Source organism: Poromitra crassiceps (genome assembly GCF_964638095.1).
Source record: "Poromitra crassiceps genome assembly, chromosome: 2".
In the NCBI taxonomy this organism is placed as follows: Eukaryota; Metazoa; Chordata; class Actinopteri; order Beryciformes; family Melamphaidae; genus Poromitra; species Poromitra crassiceps.
This window is the reverse complement of record NC_139624.1, coordinates 92886513-92912658: the sequence shown is the minus strand read 5'-3', so window position 1 is coordinate 92912658 and position 26146 is coordinate 92886513. Positions and strand designations below refer to the sequence as shown.

Genomic DNA, 26146 nt, shown 5'->3' with positions numbered 1-26146 from the left:
GAAGATGTGGAAATAACAGGGATATTGGTCGGAGGAAAGGAATACAAAATATGCTTATATGCAGACGACGTTCTGTTGACCCTCACCAACCCAGACACAAGTCTACCTAAACTAATGTCCTGTCTAAAAGATTTTGGTCGATACTCAGGGTACAAATTGAACATGCAAAAAACACAAACATTCACATATAATTACTCTCCACACATAGAAATACAGAGACTATGTCATTTTAAATGGGAAAACAACACCATTAAATACTTAGGGGTCGTAATACCAAAAGACCTGTCCACCATCTACAAAGTTAATTTCCCCCCTATTACAAAGGAGATCTGCAATGATTTAAAAAGATGGGCCCTATTACCACTGGACATGCATAATCGAATAGATACAGTCAAAATGAACATTCTACCACGACTGCTCTTCCTTTTCCAATCACTCCCAATAGAAATACCCCCTCACCAGTTTAACGACTGGAGGAGAATGATCTCGGCATTCATATGGAGAGGTCAAAAGCCCAGGATTAAATTTAACACCTTACAGTTGTCCAAAGAAAAAGGGGGATTATCTCTCGCATGTCTAGAAGACTATTATAAGGCGGCTCAACTGAGATATTTGATTAATTGGTGCAACCCACTTTATAGCGCAAAATGGAAAGACCTGGATCAGAGTCAGTTACCTATACCGATTCAAGCACTGATAGGAGATAGAACTCTTTATTTAACTCACTCGATGAATCTGAATGATTGGACAAAAACTCCCTTGGATACTTGGTTTAAAGAATGCCGCAAACTAAAATTAGATAGGAATGCACGAATGCTCAGATGGGTGTTTCATGATAGGGATTTTAAACCTGCTCAGTTGGATGGGAGGTTTGGGCAATGGACTACTAGGGGTATTACGGCATACTGTTCCATTTCCTCCAGCAGTGGACTGGACAGCTTCCAACAGCTCTCAGACAAGTATGGTTTAGAAAAACAGGATCTTTACAGATACTTTCAGGTCAGGCACCACTTTGACAGAAATGTTAGAATTACCCAGGAAACTGAAATGAACTTGATTGAGTTACTCATTGAAGCTTATAAGTCCAACCCTCAGAAAAAACTGGTTGCCAGAATCTACTCATGTTTACAATCTTCCAAGACTCACTCCACAATGTATGTTAAATCAAAATGGGAGAAAGAAGCGAATATGTCTCTTACAGAGGAGGAGTGGTTTAATATATGTAAAACACAGGTACACACGTCAAGTTCGGGTCAATGGAGAGAATTTGTATGGAAAAATTTGATCAGGTTTTTTATCACCCCAAAGATAAAACAGAGACAGATTGGCAACACAGATCATGGTCACTGCTGGAGGAAATGTAACAACACCATGGCCGACCACTTTCATACTTTTTGGGACTGTGCTGTAATTCAACCATACTGGCTGGGAGTAGTAGCTGAGATAAACACAATAATGGGCCTAAGGCTTAACCACGATTTTAGTACAATTTACTTATGCAATATACCACACAAGCTCAATTCACATGATAGATACCTTCTCCACATACTGCTCGCAGCCAGTAAAAAAGCTATAACGAGGAAGTGGTTGAATGTAGAACCTCCAACGAGATCAGAGTGGATAGGGCTGGTAAAGGAAATTTACAAAATGGAAAGTCTGACCTTTTCTTTGAGATTGTGTATGGACAAATTTGTCAACCACTGGATGAGATGGTCTCTGTATCTGGGTAGTTCAAAGGACCTCTGTGAGGGGTAACCTACAGGTGATCCAATCACTCTGTATACTGTGTTTTTGGTTTTGTTTTGTTTTATTTTTCCTCTCCCATTCTCTCCATGTGATAATCCCCATGGGATGTGATTATTGTCTCATATGCAACCCACAGCAATTCTGTAAACTAGATGTGAAGAAGATGGATGTGCTCCTTCAAGACCTGTTATTATTTTATTTTATTTGAATTTGTAACAGTTCCTTCCACTGATGTCTGTCTCTGTTATGTGCACTGTACCTGTATGTCTGTTCTTTTGCACTTGCAAATGGAAAAACTGAATAAAAACAAAGTATAACAAAAAAAAAAAAAAAGTTAGTACAGACAGTACTACAGAGAAATAATTTATTATAAATGGGAGCTTTCTTACCTTGCTGGGTCATTAAAAACTCATTTTATGTTAATTCTATACGATGTGTCTTGTTATGTTAATTATATATGATGGCCCCTATCGTTGCATCGGCGCAGTTTCTAGGCCGAGCGGCAGGCGCAGATCAAAGCAGTGGGCGTGGAAAGGCGCACTTGATATCGTCGTGCTGGCGCTAGATGCAGCCCAAAGCATTACAACCACGCCTTTTAGGCGTAAAATTATGCACCGTCATGCTCATTGGATAAGTGCAATAAACGAATCGCACGCTTGCCTTTTTAGCTCCAATTCCAGTGATCCCGCAAAACCAGACGAAAGCCAAACGCTCTGCCCCCCCCCCCCCTCCCTTCATCCAGCCTGTCTGTCTGCATTATAGGCTATTATTCCATATTATTATGCTTCTCAAACCAATCTAACTGCAGTTTCAATACTGCAAGCATGTAAATACGCTACACTATAGCAAGATCAAAGTGAAAATAATGTTCTATGCATCAGCTAGAAAAATATAGCCTATTAGATTGGTGAAAGTTTGTCCAGAAAGATATCATTTTCTCTCGCCTGCTGCAGGAAGGATGATGCACATAAATATACCCTACATTATGTCAAGTCATTGCATAAATGTGTTTTTATTGTAAAACTAAATGTGAAATAGGGCCAAGTTATTGGAGGGACATCACAGTATAGCAGATGCCATTAGAAGCGCGTTCCGCTGTTACTTCTCTAAATCACGTTAACTCGACAAGGGGTATATATAGGCCCAGGAGGACATATATGTTTCACTTAGGGTGGTGTTTTAATTTCGATGATTTATTTGGTCCAATATTGAAATGTTCTACAATTGCAGGCTGTGTTACCATTACACATTATTTTAGATCGACCTTTTATATCTATTTCGCCTCATTTGGTTGCTATTTAGTAGCGAAATTTAGTACCCAATTGCATGCTGGGGCATTCACAGGCAGTCAGAGAGAGACAGTCGTATTGTGCCTGTCAGACTGCCTGCAGCCTCAAAGCGGTACGGACGGAGTTGTTTTACCCAGGCTGGAAGCGTTGTCACACAGGCTTGTGACAGTAACTCAACGCGGAAGGATTTATTTCACAATAAACTGGTAAACGCACACCAATGCCTGCTCCTGTCAGTAGGAGAGAGGGAGAGAGTGACACAGAGAAGGGTGACAGAGGAGAGAGGGGACGGACTGGCCCATTGAATAGGCCTGCTTTTCAAAGGCGCAAGGCGCTAAATTAACGGCAGGTCGGAAGATAGGAGTACGCCGGTATTTAGCGCCGACACGCCCACTTTGGCGCATTCAGGGACTCCGCCACGCCCATTCGGCCTAAAGCGCATTTGGCAGCCTAAAGCCTATTGCTATTTTCCCGAAACAGGCGCTAGGCACGTTTTTTTGCGGTTAAGGCCCGTAATAGCGCCGATGGCCTGTGGGAGAATAGGGCCCGATGTGTCTTGTTATGTTAATTCTATACGATGTGTCTTGTTATGTTAATTATATACGATGTGCCTTGTTATGTTAATTATATATGATGTGTCTTGTTATGTTAATTATATATGATGTGTCTTGTTATGTTAATTATATATGATGTGTCTTGTTATGTTAATTATATATGATGTGTCTTGTTATGTTAATTATATATGATGTGTCTTGTTATGTTAATTATATATGCTGTGTCTTGTTATGTTAATTATATATGATGTGTCTTGTTATGTTAATTATATATGATGTGTCTTGTTATGTTAATTATATATGATGTGTCTTGTTATGTTAATTATATACGATGTGTCTTGTTATGTTAATTATATATGATGTGTCTTGTTATGTTAAGTATGTATGATGTGTCTTGTTATGCTAATTATATACAATGTGTCTTGATATGTTAATTATGTATGATGTGTCTTGTTATGTTAATTATATACGATGTGTCTTGTAGGGCTGGGTTCAAAATCGATTCTCAGATTTTTAATCGATTTTTATTTTAATCCTCGATTATCGATTCATATGTCCAGAGATCGATTTTTCTTTATTAAAAAAAAAAGAATTATAAACGGGCTAAAATATTATGCTGTGTGTGGTAGTTGAAACATAGTTTCAAGTTGACGTTTATTTATGTTTGTAGTTTAAACAAAAACATAAATACTGTAGGCTACATGAATGGAAATGTTTGATCATTAATATCTACTTTTAGAAATTATATAGGCTGAAATCAAATCACTGTGCATAATTGTGAAAGTGTCTTTATTGACAGATGAAAAGGCTGTTATTTACCCTTTGTCACCACCTGGTGAGTAAATATATGTGTAACTAAAACCATTAAAATTGACAACAGTAGTCTGTACTACGAAGCTAGTTTAATGCCTTATCCGAGTAAGTTTGAGTTTAAACCTGGTTTAGCCGTACTACAAAGCAAGTTAACTTTCAATCACCATGGCAACTGACGCTGCAAAGCTAACCTGGTCGCGACCAGGTTAGCTTCAGAGGATAAGATCAAAATCCATGACAGACCCATATAATCGGCTCTCTGGAGTCACTCACCGTTCATATAAGATCGCCATATGAAAAATAGATTGCAGTCAACTGAGAATATAACAAGAAAAACATTTGTGGCTCTGTAGGCTACATAATTAAATTAAGCCTACTTACCACTTTATGTCTTAACAGCTCAACGATGCGTGGAGAAATATGATCACTATTAATCACGCAGCGCATATCATACACGGAGCCTCAAATGGAGTGAGGGTGATATTCTCCTACATGCCAGAAAAGCCTATAGCCTACATATAATATAGATATGGGATAAATATGGGATAGCCCCAATAGGCTACTAAATATGCAGGCAATTCTTGCATGTTTCAGCTGGAACTGTGTCCTGTAGGCTGTATGCCAATATATGAGCAAAAATAGGCTAGTTTTTATCAATGAAAACTATGCCCGCATCGTCTCAATTCAGTTCAGCAGTTTTCTCTTTTATATTAGGCATCAGCATTATCATTATTTTATATATTAATTATTCGATCAGTGCAACTACACACATAATGAGTGATAGAGATCATTATTCATTGAGCATGCGTTTCTAAATCTATGGTCTAAATAGGTTTACAGATTGTGGAAATTTATAGGCTGAGATTACACATTTAGGGGACAGAAATCGCTGATCAAAGTAAATCAAATGACTGATGTGAATACAAGCGGCAGCTTTAGCAGTCCTTCAGCAGATTATATCCAACGCGGATTTTCATTCTGACATAGGTTACATTAAATATCCGCTAAAACTCTGATCACGCACTGCGCTTTCATTGAATGAGGAAATGTGTGTAGAAATGGGTGTGGGCGTGGATCAACTCAGCTGTTCATAATGTGATTGGCTAGCGCACCTCTTTCGCGTGGACGCGCGCCTGTGCACGAGCGAAAAACGTGCGCGTGCACAGGCAGATCCCAGATAAAGCCAGCTTCAATTATTGAGTAGAAAACCAGCGTCGTAGTATCGGTTAACTAGATAGCTTTGATCCTGTTCAGTCAAACCAGATCAAAGGGACTTATCGCGGATCTGTTAAGATAGCTTCGTAGTACAGGCTACAGGTCTGCAACCTTTTTTTCCCATGTATCTACTTGGCTTGTTGGGAACCCCTGTGTTACATAACTGGACAGTCATGTAATTCAGGGTACAGCTCAAAAAACACGTTTTGGTATCACTAACCAAATCAATATTGAAATTGATCGAATCAGAATGAAATCGAATGAAATCGAAATTAATCGATTTGCAACCTTGTGAATCGGAATCGAATCGACTCTTGAAATTTGAACCAATACCCAGCTCTAGTGTCTTGTTATGTTAATTACGTATGATGTGTCTTGTTATGTTAATTATATACAATGGTCCCTATCGTTGCATCGGCGCTGTTTCTAGGCCGAACGCCTGGCGCAGCTCAAATCAGTGGGCGTGGACCAGCGCACTTGATATCGTCGTGCTGGCGCTAGACGCAGCCTCAACCATTACAACCACGCCTTTTAAGCGTAAAATTATGCACCGTCATGCTCATTGGATAACTGCAATAAACGAATCGCACGCTTGCCTTTTTAGCTCCAATTCCAGTGATCCCGCAAAACCAGACGAAAGCCAAACGCTCTGCCCCCCCCCCTCCCTTCATCCAGTCTGTCTGTCTGACTGCATTATAGGCTATTATTCCATATTATTATGCTTCTCAAACCAATCTAACTGCAGTTTCAATACTGCAAGCATGTAAATACGCTACACTATAGCAAGATCAAAGTGAAAATAATGTACTAAACGCATCAGCTAGAAAAATATAGCCTATTAGATTGGTGAAAGTTTGTCCAGAAAGATATCGTTTTCTCTCCCCTGCTGCAGGTAGAATGATCGATGCACATAAATATACCCTACATTATGTAAAGTCATTGCATAAATGTGTTTTTATTGTAAAACTAAATGTCAAGTAGGGCCAAGTTATTGGAGCGGACATCACAGTATAGCACATCACAGAAGCGCGTTCCGCTGTCACTTATCTAAATCACGTTAAACCCACAAGGGGTATATATAGGCTCAAGAGGACATATATGTTTCACATAGGGTGGTGTTTCATTTCGATGTTTTATTTGGTCCAATATTGAAATGTTCGACAATTGCAGGTTGTCTTACCATTACACATTATTTTAGATCTACCTTTTCGGCTCATTTGGTTGCTATTTAGTAGCGAAATGGAGGACCCAATTGCATGCTGGGAGTGGACATTCACAGGCAGTAAACTTACAACTGCTATTTCCTATGGGAAGCTGGGTGCTGCTATGTGTTGTGTCTGTTTGAGCGAGGGAGTCACAGAGAGAGAGAGAAGGGTGACTCAGAGGCAGAAGAGCACTGGCGCACTGAATAGGCCTGGTTTCAGAGAGAGACAGAGAAGGGTGACAGGGGAGAGGCACAAGTGCACTGGCGCACTGAATAGGCCTGGTTTTCAAAGGCGCAAAGCGCTAAATGTAGGCCAGGTGCGAAGATAGCACTACGCCGGTAGTTAGCGCCGACACGCCCACTTTGGCCCATTCTGGGACTGCGCCACGCCCATTCGGCCTAAAGCGCATTTGGCAGCCTAAAGCCATATTGATATCGTCCCAAAACAGGCGCAAGGCACGTTTTTTTGCGTTTAAGGCCCGTTTTAGCGCCGAAGGCTTGTGGGAGAATAGGGCCCAATGTGTCTTGTTATGTTAATTATGTATGATGTGTCTTGTTATGTTAATTCTAGATGATATGTCTTGTTATGTTAATTATATACGATGTGTCTTGTTATGTTAATTATATACCATTCAGCCACTCAGGTTGAATGGTTTAAGGCAGGGGTGGCCAAACATTTTTTGGTTGTGGGCCGCATACAGAAAAATACAAGGAGTCGCGGGCCAAACAATATTAAGCGCGGCAGTTTTCGCTGCAAAAACATTGGACCAGAAAACCCTTGTGCCATCAAAAATTTAATTTCTACCTAAATAAATATATGACACATATTACGTTTTCAAATTTTCAGACAGAGATAATTTAACATAACATTAGTATTAAACATTCATTCAGTATTAAAAATGTTTAAAAATAAATAAGTGCTCAAGTATAACCCATTTTCAATGGTTTTAAATTGAAAAAACGAAATGGGGGGAATCAGTTTTTTTGTTTTTGTTTTTCTGTTTTTTCCCCATTTTCGTTTTTTCTTTTTTAGATTTTTTTTTTTAATTTTGTGTGTGTTCTAAATTCATGGCGGGCCACTTAACTCATTGAGTGCCAGCCACTTTTGGAGAACGGACGCTCCCAGTGCCAGAGTTTCAGAGCGTTTTCAGTGATTTCTCGAGGCCCACAGAATATTGTGTGATATTACTATGTAAACACCGAACACGCACAAAGAACGATGAGACTCTATTGTATCAGCAGCAAAAAAAAGTTTATTGATATCATTTTCCGTTCTTTAGTTATCAGCCGGAGAAGATAGGTCAAAAACAGCAAAAACAGGCGTTTCCATCTAGAAGCTGAGATATTGAGCCTTTTGTGAAATGAAGCATTTCAAGCAAATCACTGACTCGGAAGCTAATATTTTCTGACCTGAAACATCTGAACAGTAATTTCCTTCAATATAACAGCACCCCCACCCCCCTCTACTGCAAACTCCTCCTCCGTGGGTGTGTCTCTGGTGGCTCTGCTCGCTCTGCTGCTTGTCAGGCGAGTCTCTGCTGCTTGCGGATCCACGTTCGGATGGCGGCCGCTCGTCGGGGGAGTCTGGATCGGGCTCGCTTGTTTCTGGGGTTTCGGTTGTGAGCTGGGATGAAGCTGCGTCCGATTCTGGGCTTTCTGGGCTTTCTGCTGCGCGTTTCAAAGTGTGCTGCACCCAGAGTCTATTTTCGGAGCCCCCCACCGTTGTGCGCCGGCTCCCAGCGCGACAGCGAAAAGCCAAACCATTCTCATGAGAATGGTTTCATCACGGCTTTTTCTGCTGTTTTTACTCAACTTTCTCTAATCTGGAGAGCACTGTCGCCACCTAATGGGTCTGTAAAATAGGTTATACACCTTCAATAGCTACAATATTTGTACAGGAGATGCAGGAGGCTTTGATCCACGTCCCACCGTCAAAAAACGCATTTGACGTCGATCGACGTCATTGGCACTCTACGTCACTATTTACTTTGACGTCGATCGACGTCATTGGCACTCAATGAGTTAAAAATGGGCAGCGGGCCGCAGTTGGCCCGCAGGCCGTAGTTTGGCCACCCCTGGTTTAAGGCATTGGTTCTAAAATGGGGGTCCGGGGACCGCCAGGGGTCTGTGGCACTTTGCAAGGGGGTCTGCGAAAAGTTTTCGGGGGGGGGGATGGGAATTGCAAAAGCTTCATAGTCAAGATTTTATGCTTTAAATCTAAAATGGTTCATGGATTACATTCTAATGAAACAAACTATAATAATAATAAATTTAAAAGTCAAGCACATTACCGTGGAAACAATTAAGCTTAGCCCAAAATCACAAATCAGAATGAGGGGGTCCCCGGTAGATGTTCTATCTTGTAAGGGGTCCTTGGCTGAAAAACATTTGAGAACCTCTGGTTTAAGGACTGGCTTTGAAACTGGAGAGTCAGCAGCGTGATCCCCACAAGAGGCCTACAGTATGTTCTCTTGGTGTGGTGGAACAGGAAGGCGCTGGCTGGAGGAGCAGATACATCTGCTTGGTTTCCTACAGTATGTTCTCTTGGTGTGGTGGAACAGGAAGTCGCTGGCTGTATGTTCTCTTGGTGTGGTGGAAGAGGAAGTCGCTGGCTAGAGGAGCAGATATGTCAGCTTGGTTTCCACAAGAGACCCCACAGTATGTTCTCTTGGTGTGGTGGAACAGGAAGTCGCTGGCTGTATGTTCTCTTGGTGTGGTGGAACAGGAAGTCGCTGGCTAGAGGAGCAGATATGTCAGCTTGGTTTCCACAAGAGACTCCACAGTATGTTCTCTTGGTGTGGTGGAACAGGATCAACCGATAGGAAAAGGATGGTTACGATGTAACCCAGGTTTCCTGAGGAAGACTTCTGTACCTGCAAGAAGCCGTTCCAAAACAGGCTTCCTATCAGATTAAGCGACCTAAGAGTAGATTATATTGCCTGGCACAGCCAATCAGAGGGAGAGAAGTCGACCGCTAGGAAACTTGTTATAACACTTGTTATACTGCCTTTTCATTCATACAAATGCAGACCGTGTGACTCACTGCTCACGTCTGGATTCTCCAGATCCAGTCGATTCTGCTGGGCCTCCAGAAACACTTGGAGGCTGATCCCTCTGGCCTGAGACTGGTGGTTGATGAATCGGGCCGGGATGCGTCCGGAGATGTCGGGCTCATCGCAGCCAAACCCCAGGTCCAAAAGAACCTCCTCTGGGTCGTCCTTCCACAGGTTGAGAACGTCCATCACACTGGGACATGGGGGAACAGGGATGAGTCGTGAGCTCATGGCAGGTTAGATCAGGACAATGCTAATCAATGAATATGTTTACATGGACGGCAATAATTTGACCTTAACCCAGTTAAGACAATACTCTGAATAAGGCCGTTTTCACACCTACCTCGTTGGTTCGGTTGAATCGCACTAGAGTTCATTTTCCCCCTTGGTGCGGTTCATTTGGGCAGGTGTGAAAGCAGCAATCGAACTCTGGTGCGCACCAAACAAGCGGACCAAACAAGCGGACCGAGACCGGTTGAAAGAGGTGGTCTCGGTGCGGTTCCAAACGAACTCTAGTACGGTTCGTTTGTGGTGTGAAAGTGATCCGAACTTGATCCGACCCAAATGTAGTAAGCCTCGCACATTTTTTGATTAAACGAGCTCCCGTTGCCAGCTGCACTGTGCTTGATAGGCTGAAGACCAGCATTTTATGGTTAAAAACAACATATTCGTTCTTCACATCATGATTTGGTGACTGGTGAAACGGTATGGATTTGGGGTGGGGGGGGGGTTGGCATGATTGCAGCAGACCAATGTAACTCATATTAAATGGCAAGGGGATGGTCTCATTGGAGCAGCTTCTTCTGTGATAGGATTGATTGCAGCCTCTTAATTAGGCTATTTATTATTATTTTATTCTTTTCAGGTGGTCAAATGCATCTCCATTATAGTAACCTACTGTGGGCAGAAGTTACGAGTTTTTTTTTTTTTTTCAAATACCAGAGCCAAATTACGGCTTGTTATTGACACATATCAGCCCAACTCTTGCATTGAGGGTCACAGTCTTTGATGGACAGGTGCTATAGCATGTTTGGGACATGGACATGTTGGTTATGATCTTGTGCATACAGAGCAAGTGGAATGATGGCAATCGGTTCAGATTTGGGGATTTCAGAGCGGTCTATATCCTAATGACGGACAGGTCTTCAGATGCATGTGCTTCGCTGCTGCTACACGCTGTCTATTCCTCCTGTGTGTCGTGTGTGTCTGTGAGTGTGTCTCTCTCTCTCTCTCACACACACACACACACACACAAGCTGATCCCGTCACATATGCATATACGCATACGGGGGGCGGGCGACATGAAGTAGGCTACAACATTGCCCAACGCGCACACATAATTTCAGCCAAAGAAATATCTGGAAATGTTTAGCCTATTTTCCATCCCGGGAGACTACAGAGTCTCCTGGTCATTCTGGGAGGGTTGGCAGCCCTATTTGGTCCACTTGCTTTTTTGGCTGGTGTGAAAGTGAACCGAACCAGCTGGAAAACAAAACAATGTATCATTTTTGCGTCTGGTCCGAAACAGGAACTGGACTAGCAGGTGTTAAAAACGACTTGACACTGCCATGTAAACAGCATTTTCTGATGACCTTAACCGAGGTCATAGTCAGCAAGCAATAGTCAAATTAAGACATGCAGAATATTCCAATCTTAGTCGCATTATTGAAGTGCATTGTAGACATGTAAACACCTTAACACCTATGATGTCGTATCAGGTTTTTGCACAGCATTCTGCGACGTCCACGGCAGTCAAACTGCTTGATGACGCATTCTTTTCCAGCTGGCTTTGACATGCCAGCTCGGTGTGTTTTGTTTTGTTTACACTAGGGATGGGCATTTTGAATCAATTTCCATAATCGAAATTCGGGGAAATTAACGATCAATTATCGATTATCGATAATATTAATAATAATATATTTTTTAATTAAAAAAACGTTTTATTTTGTTTATTTTTTTACAAAATGCCTATGTGCGAAACGCTATGAAGCACTTTTCAATCCGCCTGGTAATGGTGCTCCGTGAGGGAAGCTCATACGCTGGCTCAATCACATTGATCAGGTGTTAATGATATATATTGGGCAGCATATCCGTCTCCATGAGGTTGCAGACGGCCTGGGTGATCTTTTCTACACGCCGCCGGCCATCACATCTTGCGCTAACACAGAAGTGATGGTAGGCTGAGAGCTCATTAACCAGGCTGGGATGTACGCTGTTCAAGTGGTGAATCATTGGCATCTTAGCTGTGTTGTACTTATAAACGGCATCACAGTTCTTGCAATGAACAATGTCGTATTTTAACTCGAAATGGTCCCACACAAAACTTTGCTTCGCTCGCTTCATTTCCTCGTCTGGGCTGGCTGAGTGCTGACTCAGCTGATAATGTGCTGTTGCTGTTCTCACATTCAGGGAGACCACGGCCATAGCCCCACCCAGCGGCGTTCTGTTCAGTTTTCTCTGTCTCATAGTCCCATTGCGCCCTCACCTGGTTGCGACCACGTAGTGAAATCCAATCTTATAGTTTCAGCAGATGTAGGCCTATTTGATTTGATTTTAAAAAATCGATAAAAATTCCACATGATCGAATCAATACCTTAACGATCAATTATCGATTTTCAATTATTGATGAACATCCCTAGTTTACACAGCATATCCTCACTTCTCTCGCGGCTTGGAGCATCTGTTGCGAGATGAGCAGTGGGTTTTAAACTTCACGTGCAAAGATTGTTAATATGTCCCATTCTCAGCAAATGGCTGGATGGTGAAAATTAGCTGCATGCGTCAATGGACTCAACAAAGACCTCAGTCAGGTCCCAACATTTTGTCCCTAACATGGTAGAAACCAGTAGGAACATGACAGAAAGGGTTTCAGATGAAATTCAGTAGGGAAACATGTCTTCAGTCATTAATGGGACTCTGGTCTCCATGTAAACGGGAATATGAATGGAATACTCTAAAGTAGAGGTCGACCGATTAATCGGCCGGCCGATTAATTGGGGCCGATTATTGGCATTTTTAATTAATCGGCATCGGCCTGCAAAAAAAAAAAAAAAATCTTTTTTTTTGGGCAGGCCAGGCCAGGCCAGGCCACCGGGCAACGTTACGTTTCCTCAGTCACCACCATCTTCTGCAAACACACAAATCTGCAAATCTAAACAGTTACATTATTATTATTATTATTATTGTTAATGTATAGAACAGTGCATGAATGAGTTCTCTGACATACTGCTCTCTCGCTATAGCCTACCAGTCACTACTGAAATCTATACCGCGTAACCCAATGTATTTTTCTATTTAATAAAAAGAATAATCAAAAACATGTTACTGTACTGGCTAAGATAACATTTTATATTAGATGTAGGCCTACAGTATAATGTTATATTCGATTTTCAATGTGCATGAATGGATAATGGAAATCTAGGCTACTAGATTTCTTTAAAAAAAATACCAACAGAAGAATATTGCACATTTTTTGGGGGCGCTACCCACACGTTTAGCTGTGTGTTTCTCATTCCACGAATGCACAATCCTTACAAGTTGTACCCCGTTGTAAAGGTGACTAATCAGGCTTTCCAACTATATAAAATACAATACCAATTGGTATTATTAAAGGGGAGAAATAATCGAGCAAAATAACGTTTCCAAACTTTTTTTGAGGAGTTTATTTTAATCGTATTTTATCAAATGAAAAAAATAATAATAATCGGCATTATATATCGGCCATCGGCCGCCCTGCTCTCTAAAGATCGGCATCGGCATCGGCCATTGAAAAAGCAATATCGGTCGACCTCTACTCTAAAGCAGCTCATGACACCTTAATGGAAATAGATTAAGGTCAATATAGAATTTAGAATTTCTTATATATCAGAAGACGATGAACCGGGACGAGGGGGCTTTCATGCTTTCCAACACCTGGAGCGCCGTTCTCAAACAGCGAACTGACAGCGGGGGGCATGGTCGTCCTGTCAAATCTGACAGGACGACCACGCCTCAGTAAACAATCAGCTGTTAAGACATGTCACACACCATCTAGTGAAGCCTCTGATGAAGACAGAAGTGATACCGTCGAAACATGTCAGGTAGGAATGACAAGTCTGTGTCTGATATATAAGAAATTCTAAATTCTAAGTTACAATATAGACACAATGAACCCTTTTGGATTATTAAGGTCAATAGTCAGATTATTGCAGTCCATGTAAACAGAGACAGTGTGAGGCTGAATGTATGCTAGCCAGCGGCTCACCTGAGTGGTGCAGAGTGGGCCGACGCTGCAGAGCTGAAGCTGTTCCACCTGCTAAGAGCTGGACTGGACCTGCTCCACCTGAGCACAAACCACACATCTGTTGAGTTTGGATGCTCTGCTCTCACATGGCCTTGCCCTATTTGTGGTTGGTTAAAGCCCCCCTCCAGTCAGTTTTTCTACCTGTTTAACAGTTGGTGTTCTATTTCAAACGTTCTCAATGTTCTATGAGCACCTGCTGTATAGTCGCACACATCATCTGATTCTGTGCTACACACCAAGGAGATACGCCCGGAAAAACAGCACAAGTTACGCCGGAAACAGTATTCCGTCCGTAGCTTAGCTGTAAGGAAAAACAGCATTTTTGCCGAGTTATCAACAACCGAACGGTTTTCAAAACTGATGCCCCCGTTGGAAAGAGCGTGACTTGAAATGGTTAATGAGCTACTGTTGGTCGCTCAGTGGTGTTTTGAGCCTGACAAACTTTGGTACAGCCAGTAGGCAGTGGGCTTAGTTTACAAAGCTAACAGCTAGCTAGCTAGCTAGTTAACATGCTAGCTTGTCCAGTCAGAATCTAATTGTCATATGTGTACGACTATAGCATTCCACTGAGTCATAGGCCTTTGTCATCGTTGCATTTTAGCAACTAACTTAACTTTTTGAACTTAAGCACAAAATTATTGTCAAAAATATTTGGTGAACAGTGTGGCTAATCAACACTGTCAGGACAGGACTCAGAAACATGAAATATCTTAAAAATGACAAAATACACAGAGGGGGCCTTTAAACATATATGTCTTCCTACAATGAATGATCTATGTCTCTATGCTCCAGACTGTCTGGAAGGCAATGTAAGGGAATGTAAACACTGTAAACTTTCCCCCATACTTCCCGTAGCAAGATTTCCATGTAAAATCCACCTGTTTTAATGGCCTGCAGTTTTATTACCCAAAATCACAAACAGCCAATGCACAAGGTGGGCATGCTACAGCCAATGCACAAGGTGCATGACAGAGCGCTGATATAATTTATTACGCCGTCGGAGTGAGAAGGATTTGGATTGAGGTAGCAACCCTCCAGACAAAACCAGATCAACTGAGGTAGCAACCCTCCAGACAAAACCAGATCAACTGAGGTAGCAACCCTCCAGACTAAACTGAGATAGCAACTCTCCAGACAAAACCAGATCAACTGAGGTAGCAACCCTCCAGACAAAACCAATCAACTGAGGCAGCAACCCCCCAGCTAAAACCAGATAAACTGAGGTAGCAACTCTCCAGAAAATACTAGATAAAAAAAACTTACACACACAGACTCCACAATCATTCATTGAAGGTATCATACACAGGGGGAGACCCTCGTCTTGTATTTTTCCCTGTGACCCTGGAATGATTTTTAATGTTTTGTGTTAAATCCTGTCGATTACGCTCAATTTAACTTTAATCACAAGCGTTCTTGTGAACATTCCACTGAACCCACTCATTATAGACTTTTGCTGAAGGAGAGGTCACATGAAATGGAAGCCCAGTAGTAAAGTGGAATCCAGCCACAATTGTACTTACATTTTGCTCTGTCTTTATGGGTCCAAACCCCCTCTGACCTCTCCCCGTGCTTTTATCCTCAACTCCTTTTCTTTGGACTGATTCATATTTGCTGTCCAGCTGTGTAGCATTGTCATAACTTTCCTGTAATCCTTTCCCTCTCTATGCAAACTGGGTTCTGAGCAGAGGGGAGGGAGCTGGTCTATTTGCATGGTAAATATGACTTGGCTGGTACATGGCTATATATCTGTCCAAACACAAGGTGTCCATCACACTTTATAACAACTGTCAGTTAAAGACAAACTGCAGTAGCCTCTGTAGCTAGCTTCACAGCAGCTTGGTCTGAGCTGTTTTATACTGCAGTCTCCAGACAACATGAGCATGATTCCTCTGAATAGTATTATTGCATCCACAAAAAAGAGCCATCATAGAGTCCACAATTATGTTTCTTACCCCAAAGAGTTATATTTATATTGAGTAACGTGCATGGTTCAACTTTAACTCATTGAGTGCCAGCCACTTTTGGAGAACGGACGCTCCCAGTGCCAGAGTTTCAGAGCGTTTTCAGTGATTTCTCGAGGCCCACAGAATATTGTGTGATATTACTATGTAAACACCGAACACGCACAAAGAACGATGAGACTCTCTTCTATCATCTGCAAAAAAAAGTTTATTGATACCATTTTCCGTTCTTTAGTTATGAGCCGGAGAAGATAGGTTGTTTTGAGCAAAAAGACACGTTTCAATTTAGAATCTGAGATATTCAGCCTTTTGTGAAAGGAAGCATTTCAAGCACATCATTGACTCTGAAGCTAATATTTTCTGATGTAATGACACCTCAAAAATAATTTCCTTCAATAAAAGAGTGAAAACAAAGGAATTTTGTTTGGCCAAATAATACTCGTCCTTGGCACTCAATGAGTTAATGGTGAACCAGTAGAAGCAGCTAACAGAGATATGTTTGGTGCAGCTCTGGTGTCCACCCGCTATGCTGACCACCCGCAGTGCCGACAGCCCGCAATGCCAACGTTAGGATTAGGCGTGGGGGGTGGGAGAGGTTAGGTCTAGGGTTAGGGTCTGGGGGAGGTTAGGTTTAGGCATGGGGGGTGGGAGAGGTTAGGTTTAGGGTTAGGGTCTGTGGGAGGTTAGGTTTAAGCGCAAATTATGCTCGAGCGAAATCGACGGAGCTGACTGCGCCGAGGGGGTCGCCGGAGCTGGGCGTCCTATCGGTGCAGCTCAGCATAGGGGGACGTGCAGCTCCTCGAAAATGTGACTCCGTGCCGTCAACTCCTTGTTGTGATTTAACAGTGCTTGTCCCTCATCTAGCAAGCCTTCTGCAGGCTCACCGGAATGAGTTTTGAACGATAAAATGTCCCCCCACCGACATGATTGCAAGTTCTTGGTAAACGACACGATAACGTTTTGGACGTGTTTTGGACGAATTACGTTCGAGTATGCACAGTCTCGCTGTCGCCGCTCTGTGGCGGCAAGGCTCCAAGTCGTGACTGCGCCGAACCATGCCGTGCGCTTTAGGGTTAGGGTCTGGGGGAGGTTAGGTTTAGGCGTGGGGGCTGGGAGAGGTTAGCTCCAGCCGGTCCCCCGACACGCTGCACACCGCCTCGCTCAGCTGGTTCTGCTTGTGGGCTATCGGCACTGCGGACTGTCAGCACTGCGGCCTGTCGGCACATAGACGCGGCACCGCAGCTCTTGCACAAGTTTAATTTGTTGGATAATGTTGCATGGTTATAGTTGTTTGTGCCAGGCTTTACTAAAAACTTCGTAATAAATTTAACTAGTTAACACATTAGTGAATAAGTAAACAAATAAATAAATAATAACAATTATAGTTTTATGTTTATTAGTAGTAGTAGTAGTAGTAGTAGTAGTAGTAGTAGTAGTAGTAGTAGGCTACTATGCAAGTGGGCTACTTTAATTTATTAAGATCTACTACTATATAGAATACATGTAATATAAAATAATATAATATTGAAATGACTTTGTTAATATTAATAATATATTGAGCTCTATGCATTTCTGTTCACAGGATCTGCGTCAGAGGTTTTTATTGTTTAGGACAGACAGAATATTAGCAAATATGTAATAGTTTCAAGGAGCAAAAAACATATTTTGAAATGTCTCAAAGTCCTATCTCCTAGTTGTTGTTGGTAAAAGTCAATTTGAATAAATTTCCCAACTCAATGCTAGTTTAGTGTACTGTGATGGGATATATTTTTCAGTTTCCATGTTGATATATTCATTCACAATTGCATTTCGTAAGCTTAAACAGGTAACACTGTGTTAGACTGAATTCCATCACTGCCTGAGATAGTGAGGCTTCATCCTCAAGCTACTGTAGGGCCCAAATCAACATGAAACTTCACACAAACAAAATTCTGATATTTTCCATTCAACCTAAATGATACAGTCTATGATTCCACTTCATATTCATTGTATTAAGTCAGCTTTAGGCTTTTAGAAATAAATGCATGTAGATCAATCTCCAGCATATAAAACATAGCTACATAAACCACTTGCTGCTTGACAGACGCAGGGTTGGGGAGTGATGCAATGCATGTATTTAGAAATACAATATTTAAAATACAAAATATGAGTAACTGTATTCCATTCCATTACAGTTACAGTTTAGATTGGTGGTATTCTGAATACAGTTACTGTATTTAAAAATAGATTACTTTAAAGGGATTACTTTATTTGTTTTGTTTTATTCGCACTAAGATTCTATGAGGCATGCATTTCCTCATAAACAGCTTTTTAAAAAACTGCAACAATTTGTGCATGTGCAGTGCACCTGCCACACACCACAAGAGACTGGCAATGTCAGCCAGGACACTGTCAGGACACTGTCAGGAATGTGGTTTTGACATGGAAATATAAAGAACATTTTACTGACACATGCTGGAAAAGGTCACAACATTACTTCAGGCTGCGTCACGACCACATCGCATTTACGTACATTCAGAGTGACCGAGACAAATGAGCTCAGCAAGATGATGAAGTATTCAAAAAGTAATCCAAAGTATTTACAATTATGTTACTTAACTAATCTAATGGAATACATTACAAATTACATTTTAGGGCATGTATTCAGTAATCTGTAGTGGAATATATTTTAAAAGTAACCCTTCCAAAACTGTGGACAGGAGACGAGAGCAAGAAGGAGAGAGCCATTCTTACCGCAGAAACTCCTGGACGCTCTTCACTCCTGGTTTACCATATAAACACGCTGCATGGGGAGAGAAGCAGTGTTAGCTGGACATGGCTGTGATATTTGGAGCCAGAAAGGACAGAAAGAGAGAGGAAAACACCAGCTAGAGAGAAGAGACAGACCGGACAGAGGAAGAGAGAGAAGAGACAGACCGGACAGAGGAAGAGAGAGAAGAGACAGACCGGACAGAGGAAGAGAGAGAAGAGACAGACCGGACAGAGGAAGAGAGAGAGGGGGGACACATCTCATCTCCTGGACTTTCTGTGGGTGAAAAACCTCAAAACCGGCACATCCTGTCCAGGGCTGCTGTCAAGACCCCGCTTGCTACAGTATATTAGGCGCTATATTAGGCAAGTGTTTCTCACTGTCTCTCTCCCTCTCTCTCTCTCCTTGTGTTTCTCACTGTCTCTCACCCCTCTCTCTCCCTCCATGTGTTTCTCACTGTCTCTCACCCCTCTCTCTCCCTCCCTGTGTTTGTCTTTTGGCAGTGGTTTCTCCCTCTCCTAGGCTGCGACTCCATTTGACGCTGGCATGGTGTCAAGGACAAAGTGGTCTCTCTCCCTCTGCACTGCCATAGGCCTACCTTGTGTTTTTATTTCATGCAGCCAGGCCATTTCTGTCAAAAAGGCCTGTGGAAACACTCACGAGCAGAGAGGCTGAAAGTACACACATTCTTTACTTAAGTAGAAGTACTTGTTTAAAAAAAAAAAGTAAAAGTAGAAGTAATGATTCAACTTGTTTACTAAAGTAAAAGTAAAATAAAAAAAAAGTACAGGCTCAGAAAATAAGTATTTTCTACTGGCTGTTTCTGTGCAAAGCTAACTGAAAATCACATCATATTAATATAATTGGAAGACTATTAAATTTAAAATATCTCATCCAACATGTATAAAGACTATTCTTTGGGATATAGTTTTTCCATAAAAAAGGTGCACATAATGCGTGAAAGCTGGGAGAGAGCGAGAAGAGAGAGGCAACAAACAATTACCGTCTTTGTCTGTCGTGCATTAAAACTAAAGTAACTAGCCTGTTTTGAAAATGTAAGCAGTGGAAAGTACAAATATTTGTGTTAAAATGTAGGGAGTAAAAGTAAAAAGTTGTCAAAAAAATACTCTGTAAAGTACAGATGCCTGAAAATCCTACTTAAGTATAGTAACAAACTATTTGTAGTTAATTACTTCCCATCTCTGTGCACAGGCCATTTCTGTGAAAAAAAGCCCTGTAGAAACACTCAGGGCTCTATCTTCTTAGCCCAGCGGTATCTCTCTAAGAGCTTTGTGAGCTTCCTTAAAAAGACAAAAAGAAAAAAGAAAGGGGTTTGCCAGGCTGTGGTGGCTGGTGGCTGGGTTATGTTCTGTTCTCTTCTCACATGTCATGGAAGTGCCCTGTCATTGGCTCTTACATAAGAGAGGGTAGTGATGCAAAGATAGGGTGGCACTGGAGGATACAAAGGCAGCCTGCAGTCAAACCACACAGATAAGACATGAATTCTTATGAACTGACATGAAATCCTGCACCCAACCTATATCGTCCCAAGTTAAGTTGTGGACTGGTGAGGTCATTCATGCACAAATGACATCAGCATTGTTTTTCGGTGAAGTTCTCAATTATATTGCGTAGGTTAAGATTCAGTTTTATCTTTGTTGAATCTGCCAAGGACCTGTCAGGGAGCGGTCGGGCCCGGTGCCACGAGGGGGCGATAGGGCTTTGCCCCCTCAGTTAAATTTTCTGCCCCCTCACTAAAAAAAAAGAAAAGAAATTGATAGAATAGTTCATCTATAAAGGCCAGTTAGGCCATGTTTGTACCTGATGTTAGGATGACGTCATCATTCCTACTTTGACGTCGTCATTCCTACTATGATGTCAGAGGTTTCCAGACCTGCTACCCCCCCGGTCACAGCGGCCGTTGCTTCTAGCTCTGCCTCTCGGCCGCCTCCAGCTGCTAAGGGCATATTCTGGGGGGGAGTTCGCGTCATCCCAGAGCAGGGGCAGCCACATTTGAGTCCCAGCAGCCATCTGTACCGTGATCTGACCGGCAGGGTTCGCATCACACCAGAGGAGAGGCAGCGCCGTTTGGACACCCGGAGCTGCCTGTACTGTGGTCGAGCCGGGCATTACCTCTCCTCCTGCTCCCGGCGTCCAGTAAGTGGTCCCACCGCTCGCCGGCCCGTGGTACTCTCAGTGGATCAAGACTCTACGTGTCCAGCCAAGAAATCTGTACGGTTGGGCAGCGTTCCCTGCAGGACCCAGGAGTGGCAGGGTGTCTCCAAGAGGGTTAAGGAGTTGGAGAGGACTGTCGATCGTCTCATTGGGAAGTTCAATCGCTGCCTGCAGATCGGCTCCGTCCCCCCGCAGGGGGCCTCCGAGTCTGCTGGCCCTGAGGCACAACCTGTGGACCTGCCCCTCGCCGAGTCTGAACCCGTACCTGAGGCACAACCTGTGGACCTTCCCCTCGCCGAGTCTGAACCCGTACCCCAGCAGCAGCCAATTCCTGTCCTTGACCCACACGTAGGTTCCAGCTTGATGCTGGGAGGTCCCCGTAGTGTCGTCAGCCCTCGGTCAAGAGCAAGAAGAAATAAGAGGCGTTTAAAGGAGGAGACGGTGGGTGACCTTCCCAAACTACAGGTCGGGAGGGCAGACCTCGCTGAGTCAGACCCCCCTGTGGCTCTGCCTTCGGAGACGGCGGCATTTGACCCTTTTGATGGTCCCCAGCCTCCCATGTTTGGATCGTGCCCCGGGGGATGGCCGGCCCCAGAGGATCCACCGGACCCGGTAGAAGTTCTGTCTACGTATCGGTCTATCTATGGCTTCGATATCCAGTATTAGGGAGGAGCACCTCCACTGTCCTACACCCCCTTTGGGGTCTAACCACCTGCATCTAACCACCTGCTGAAGAGCACCTCCACCAGAACCTGCGGATCTTTTGTCTCCCAGATGCCATTCTTGATGGCCTCATTGGACGCCAGGTGGCGTCCGTTGAGGGGAGGGTACTGTTAGGATGACGTCATCATTCCTACTTTGACGTCGTCATTCCTACTATGATGTCATCGATCACTGATGATGTCATGATTCATAAGTGTCTCAATCATGCCTTCCGATGGCCTCGCTGGTGATGTCATAACACATGTGATGTCATATTCTTTTATGCTATAAAGGTCCGTTCCGGCAGGCTCTCGCCAGTGATTCATAAACTCACATCAAGGATCACAGCAACCTCTGCAACCTGCAACTTCTGCAACCCGCAACTTCTGCAATCTCTGCGACCGTTCCCAAACCTCGAACAGTGCAGCCCCAGCCATCAAGTTCCACAACACCCCAGCTTCTCAAGACTTACCAAGTTTCCCGTGGCCCTCAACTACCCGCGAATAGATCCACATGTCTAACTCCAATCCTGACACCTGACATGTTTCGGCTGCTGTTTCTGCAGTCTTCATCAAATTTGATCAGTTTAAAGCTTCAATCAGTAAGATTTTTGACATTTTTTACTGTAATATAAGAGCTTTTTAGTCATAGGACATGGTAGATTGACTTGTAATAGGGAGACTCTCGACTTTATTTATCCCACACCGCCCTCCATTGGCCAGCCCTGGGACTAAGCAGGTTGTCTGCCATGTCCTGTGGCAATAAAAAATAAAAATAAAAAGATGCGCGCATGCGCTGTACAGCGGAAGCGCTGTCTTCATGAAAACAAGGAAGTAACTCGATTCGGATTTGCTACGAAAATGATGTTTCACGGAACTATGGATTATTATTTCATCACGTGGTGAGTACCCGATGTCACAACATGTACATAGAGCTTTCTGGCGCTGTGTTTTGTTGACTTTGAACGGCGATATCGTTATCGATACTATTGCACCCAGAGGGCGCAGTTTCTCCAATAGCAAAACTTGGAAAACTTGCTGAATGGGGCTTTAAGTTGATGTAGGCTACCCCCTATAAACATAGCTCTGTTGTTTCAGAATTGGCAGGGAAGCGCTATTTGCTGTGATTTTTGCAGCAATTGTTTATTCTATGACTTTTCATATAGACACAGAGTGCTCCAGACAGGTCCCGCATTTCACGTTATGCAAAGCTCAGCTCTATTAGGCCCCTATCGTTGCATCGGCGCAGTTTCTAGGCCGAGCGGCAGGCGCAGATCAAAGCAGTGGGCGTGGAAAGGCGCACTTGATATCGTCGTGCTGGCGCTAGATGCAGCCCAAAGCATTACAATCACGCCTTTTAGGCGTAAAATTATGCACCGTCATGCTCATTGGATAAGTGCAATAAACGAATCGCACGCTTGCCTTTTTAGCTCCAATTCCAGTGATCCCGCAAAACCAGACGAAAGCCAAACGCTCTGCCCCCCCCCCCCTCCCTTCATCCAGCCTGTCTGTCTGCATTATAGGCTATTATTCCATATTATTATGCTTCTCAAAGCAATCTAACTGCAGTTTCAATACTGCAAGCATGTAAATACGCTACACTATAGCAAGATCAAAGTGAAAATAATGTTCTATGCATCAGCTAGAAAAATATAGCCTATTAGATTGGTGAAAGTTTGTCCAGAAAGATATCATTTTCTCTCGCCTGCTGCAGGAAGGATGATGCACATAAATATACCCTACATTATGTCAAGTCATTGCATAAATGTGTTTTTATTGTAAAACTAAATGTGAAATAGGGCCAAGTTATTGGAGGGACATCAGAGTATATCAGATGCCATTAGAAGCGCGTTCCGAAGCGCGTTCCGCTGTTACTTCTCTAAATCACGTTAACTCCACAAGGGGTATATATAGGCTCAAGAGGACATATATGTTTCACATAGGGTGGTGTTTTCATTTCGAAGTTTTATTTGGTCCAATATTGAAATGTTGACAATGGCAGGCTGTGTTACCATTACACATTAATTTAGAACTACCTTTTATATCTATTTTGGCTCATTTGGTGGCTATTTAGTAGCGAAATGAAGAAACACAATGCATGCTGGGAACTCAGAGAGAGAGAGAGAGAAGGGTGACAGAGAAGAAGCAGTGAAGGCAGAGAATAGGCCTGCTTTTCAAAAGCGCAAAGCGCTAAATGTAGGCCAGCTCCCAAGATATAACTAGGCTGGTATTTAGCGCCGACACGCCCACTTTGGGACTGCGCCACGCCCATTCGGCCTAAAGCGCATTTGGCAGCCTAAAGCCTATTGCTATCTTGCCGAAACAGGCGCAAGGCACGTTTTTTTGCGGTTAAGGCCCGTAATAGCGCCGATGGCCTGTGGGAGAATAGAGCCCCCAATGCCTTAATCTGCTGCTGTGAAATAAATGTTTTATTTGATTTTGAATAGTAGTCTTTCTTGTGTTGTTATTGAGCTTTTCAGAGGTTATTATGGTAAAAAAAAAAGTCCAGAAATAGGCATAGCGGGTATATAACCTATATGTTTTACGATATAAAAATATCATATTTAAAAAAAAAAAAAAAAAAAAATCAGCCCCCTCCCCAGTTATAACCGCCCCCTCAGTCATTTCATCCTGGCGCCGGCCCTGGGAGCGGTCATGGCCCAGATGTTAATTGAAGATTGCTGAATCTGTAGCTCAGCAACAAAGATGGAGACACATTTTCATAAAAAAGACTCAAGAGGATCTTGCGGATTACCACAATAAAAATCACACCCAGGTGTTGAAGAAAGCGGTGCAGGTTTGCACAGGTCGGACCCATACTTCTCCCCCTTCCCCCGGCACTGTGTGTGTGCATGTTTCACCCATTTCACCATCTTCGAGCCGCGGCACTACATCTCCACTTTCCTTATAGAGGCGGGGGGAGGGGCCTATAGGCTAAATCTCGTGCTCACCTCTCGGTGCGCTCTTCAAATCTCAGTGAAAACGGATGGACACACATGTCACTTATAGAAGCGGCTGCACTGCTTAAAAACATCAAACACAACAGCAGTGTGTGTGTGAGAGAGAGAGAGGGAGAGACAGAGAGAGAGAGAGAGAGGGGCTGGTGAGGATCACCTCATTGTGTTTAGGTCTCACAGTGTGTTGTGGTGACGTGCAGCGTTCCTCGCCTGCTTGCTTTAACTCCGTCTCTCTGACACATCCTGCCTGGCCTTAAAGGAATACTCTGCCCATTTTCATTTCATTGTATTATTACAAAATCATATATCAGAAATGATACAAAGCTGGTTGAAAATCGGCAGTGTTCTTAAAGTATAGTAAACGATCTACAAATAGTTTAAGTATTGATGAAACATATTAACCACGCATGATCCTTGATAATCAACTTCTGTACTTCTTGTTAATAATTAACATAATTGAATAATAATCATCATCAATTTAATAATAATCATCATCATAATAACTATGTTTGCAGACATTGCAGCACCTAATCTAAAGTTCAAATTATTTATGGACAACCCTTTTCCAATGTTTCTCATCTGTTATAAACGATGTGTAAGTATTCATGAATCATTTACTAGTCACATACAAAACTTTTTGCAGCCCATAATCAAACGTTTTAACTAATCACCATGAACAAATATTAAAGTTTATAATTTGTTTGCCATCTATTTGCAAGTGTTTCTTGCATATCATAAACAGCTTAAGAGTGGGGCTTGCCAGGTCTATTGCTCCATCTCAAATTTGCATAGCACTGCCACAGCTGCCCCAAGCATTTCCTTACAAGTTGACATTTTCATAATCATTTATTTATTCAGATATTCATAACAACCAGATAACAAGTCATTTATAATTGAGATCATATGTAAAACAGAACATAAAATATGTTCTGTCATCCAAAACAACTGCAGAACTGGTACAAAGCAACTGCCTCATTTGATAAGTATTCCATGAATGAGAGTTCAATATTTGGAAAGAAGGCAGTTCAACAATAAGCCATGCTTTGAGTGAACAGTGAGAGGAAAGAATGTGGATAGGGATCAGAGGCCAAAATGGGGATGCCAATTTTGCGAGATAATTTTGAGGTAACATCGACTACTTATTAGCCTCTAGCATTTAGCATCTATACTGATATGATTATGCAGCATTTCTATTGGTTGTTATCAGACGTCATCGTAGCTGTCACCCTAAATTTATGAATTCGTCCTAAGCTCTCTTTGGTCGCAAGACTGTGACAACAGCCATCTTTGAATCTCTCTCACTGCGCGACGCAAGACGACCTCTCCACGTTTCTTTCTCGTTGGTCAGCTTTCGTCTGGAAAAGCCAAAATCGCACTTTTGAGGTTTATCAGTTAGAATAGTGACATAGTTTTATGTTGTTTCATAATAAATCTATACTGTAGCTGT

At 42.7% G+C, this 26146-nt stretch overlaps 1 protein-coding gene across 1 annotated transcript in view; it reads right to left on the bottom strand.

Annotated features, from left to right (window-relative positions):
* The window catches only part of itprid1 (ITPR interacting domain containing 1), a gene marked incomplete at its 5' end in the record, with an annotated part of 144329 nt that overhangs the window by 88204 nt on the left and 29979 nt on the right, over nt 1-26146 (bottom strand). The window contains 3 exons of the mRNA XM_083631848.1: nt 9865-10067; nt 14118-14195; nt 18851-18899. Coding sequence (XP_083487974.1) covers nt 9865-10067; nt 14118-14195; nt 18851-18899 — 330 coding nt within the window. The remainder of the gene's footprint in view (nt 1-9864; nt 10068-14117; nt 14196-18850; nt 18900-26146) is intronic.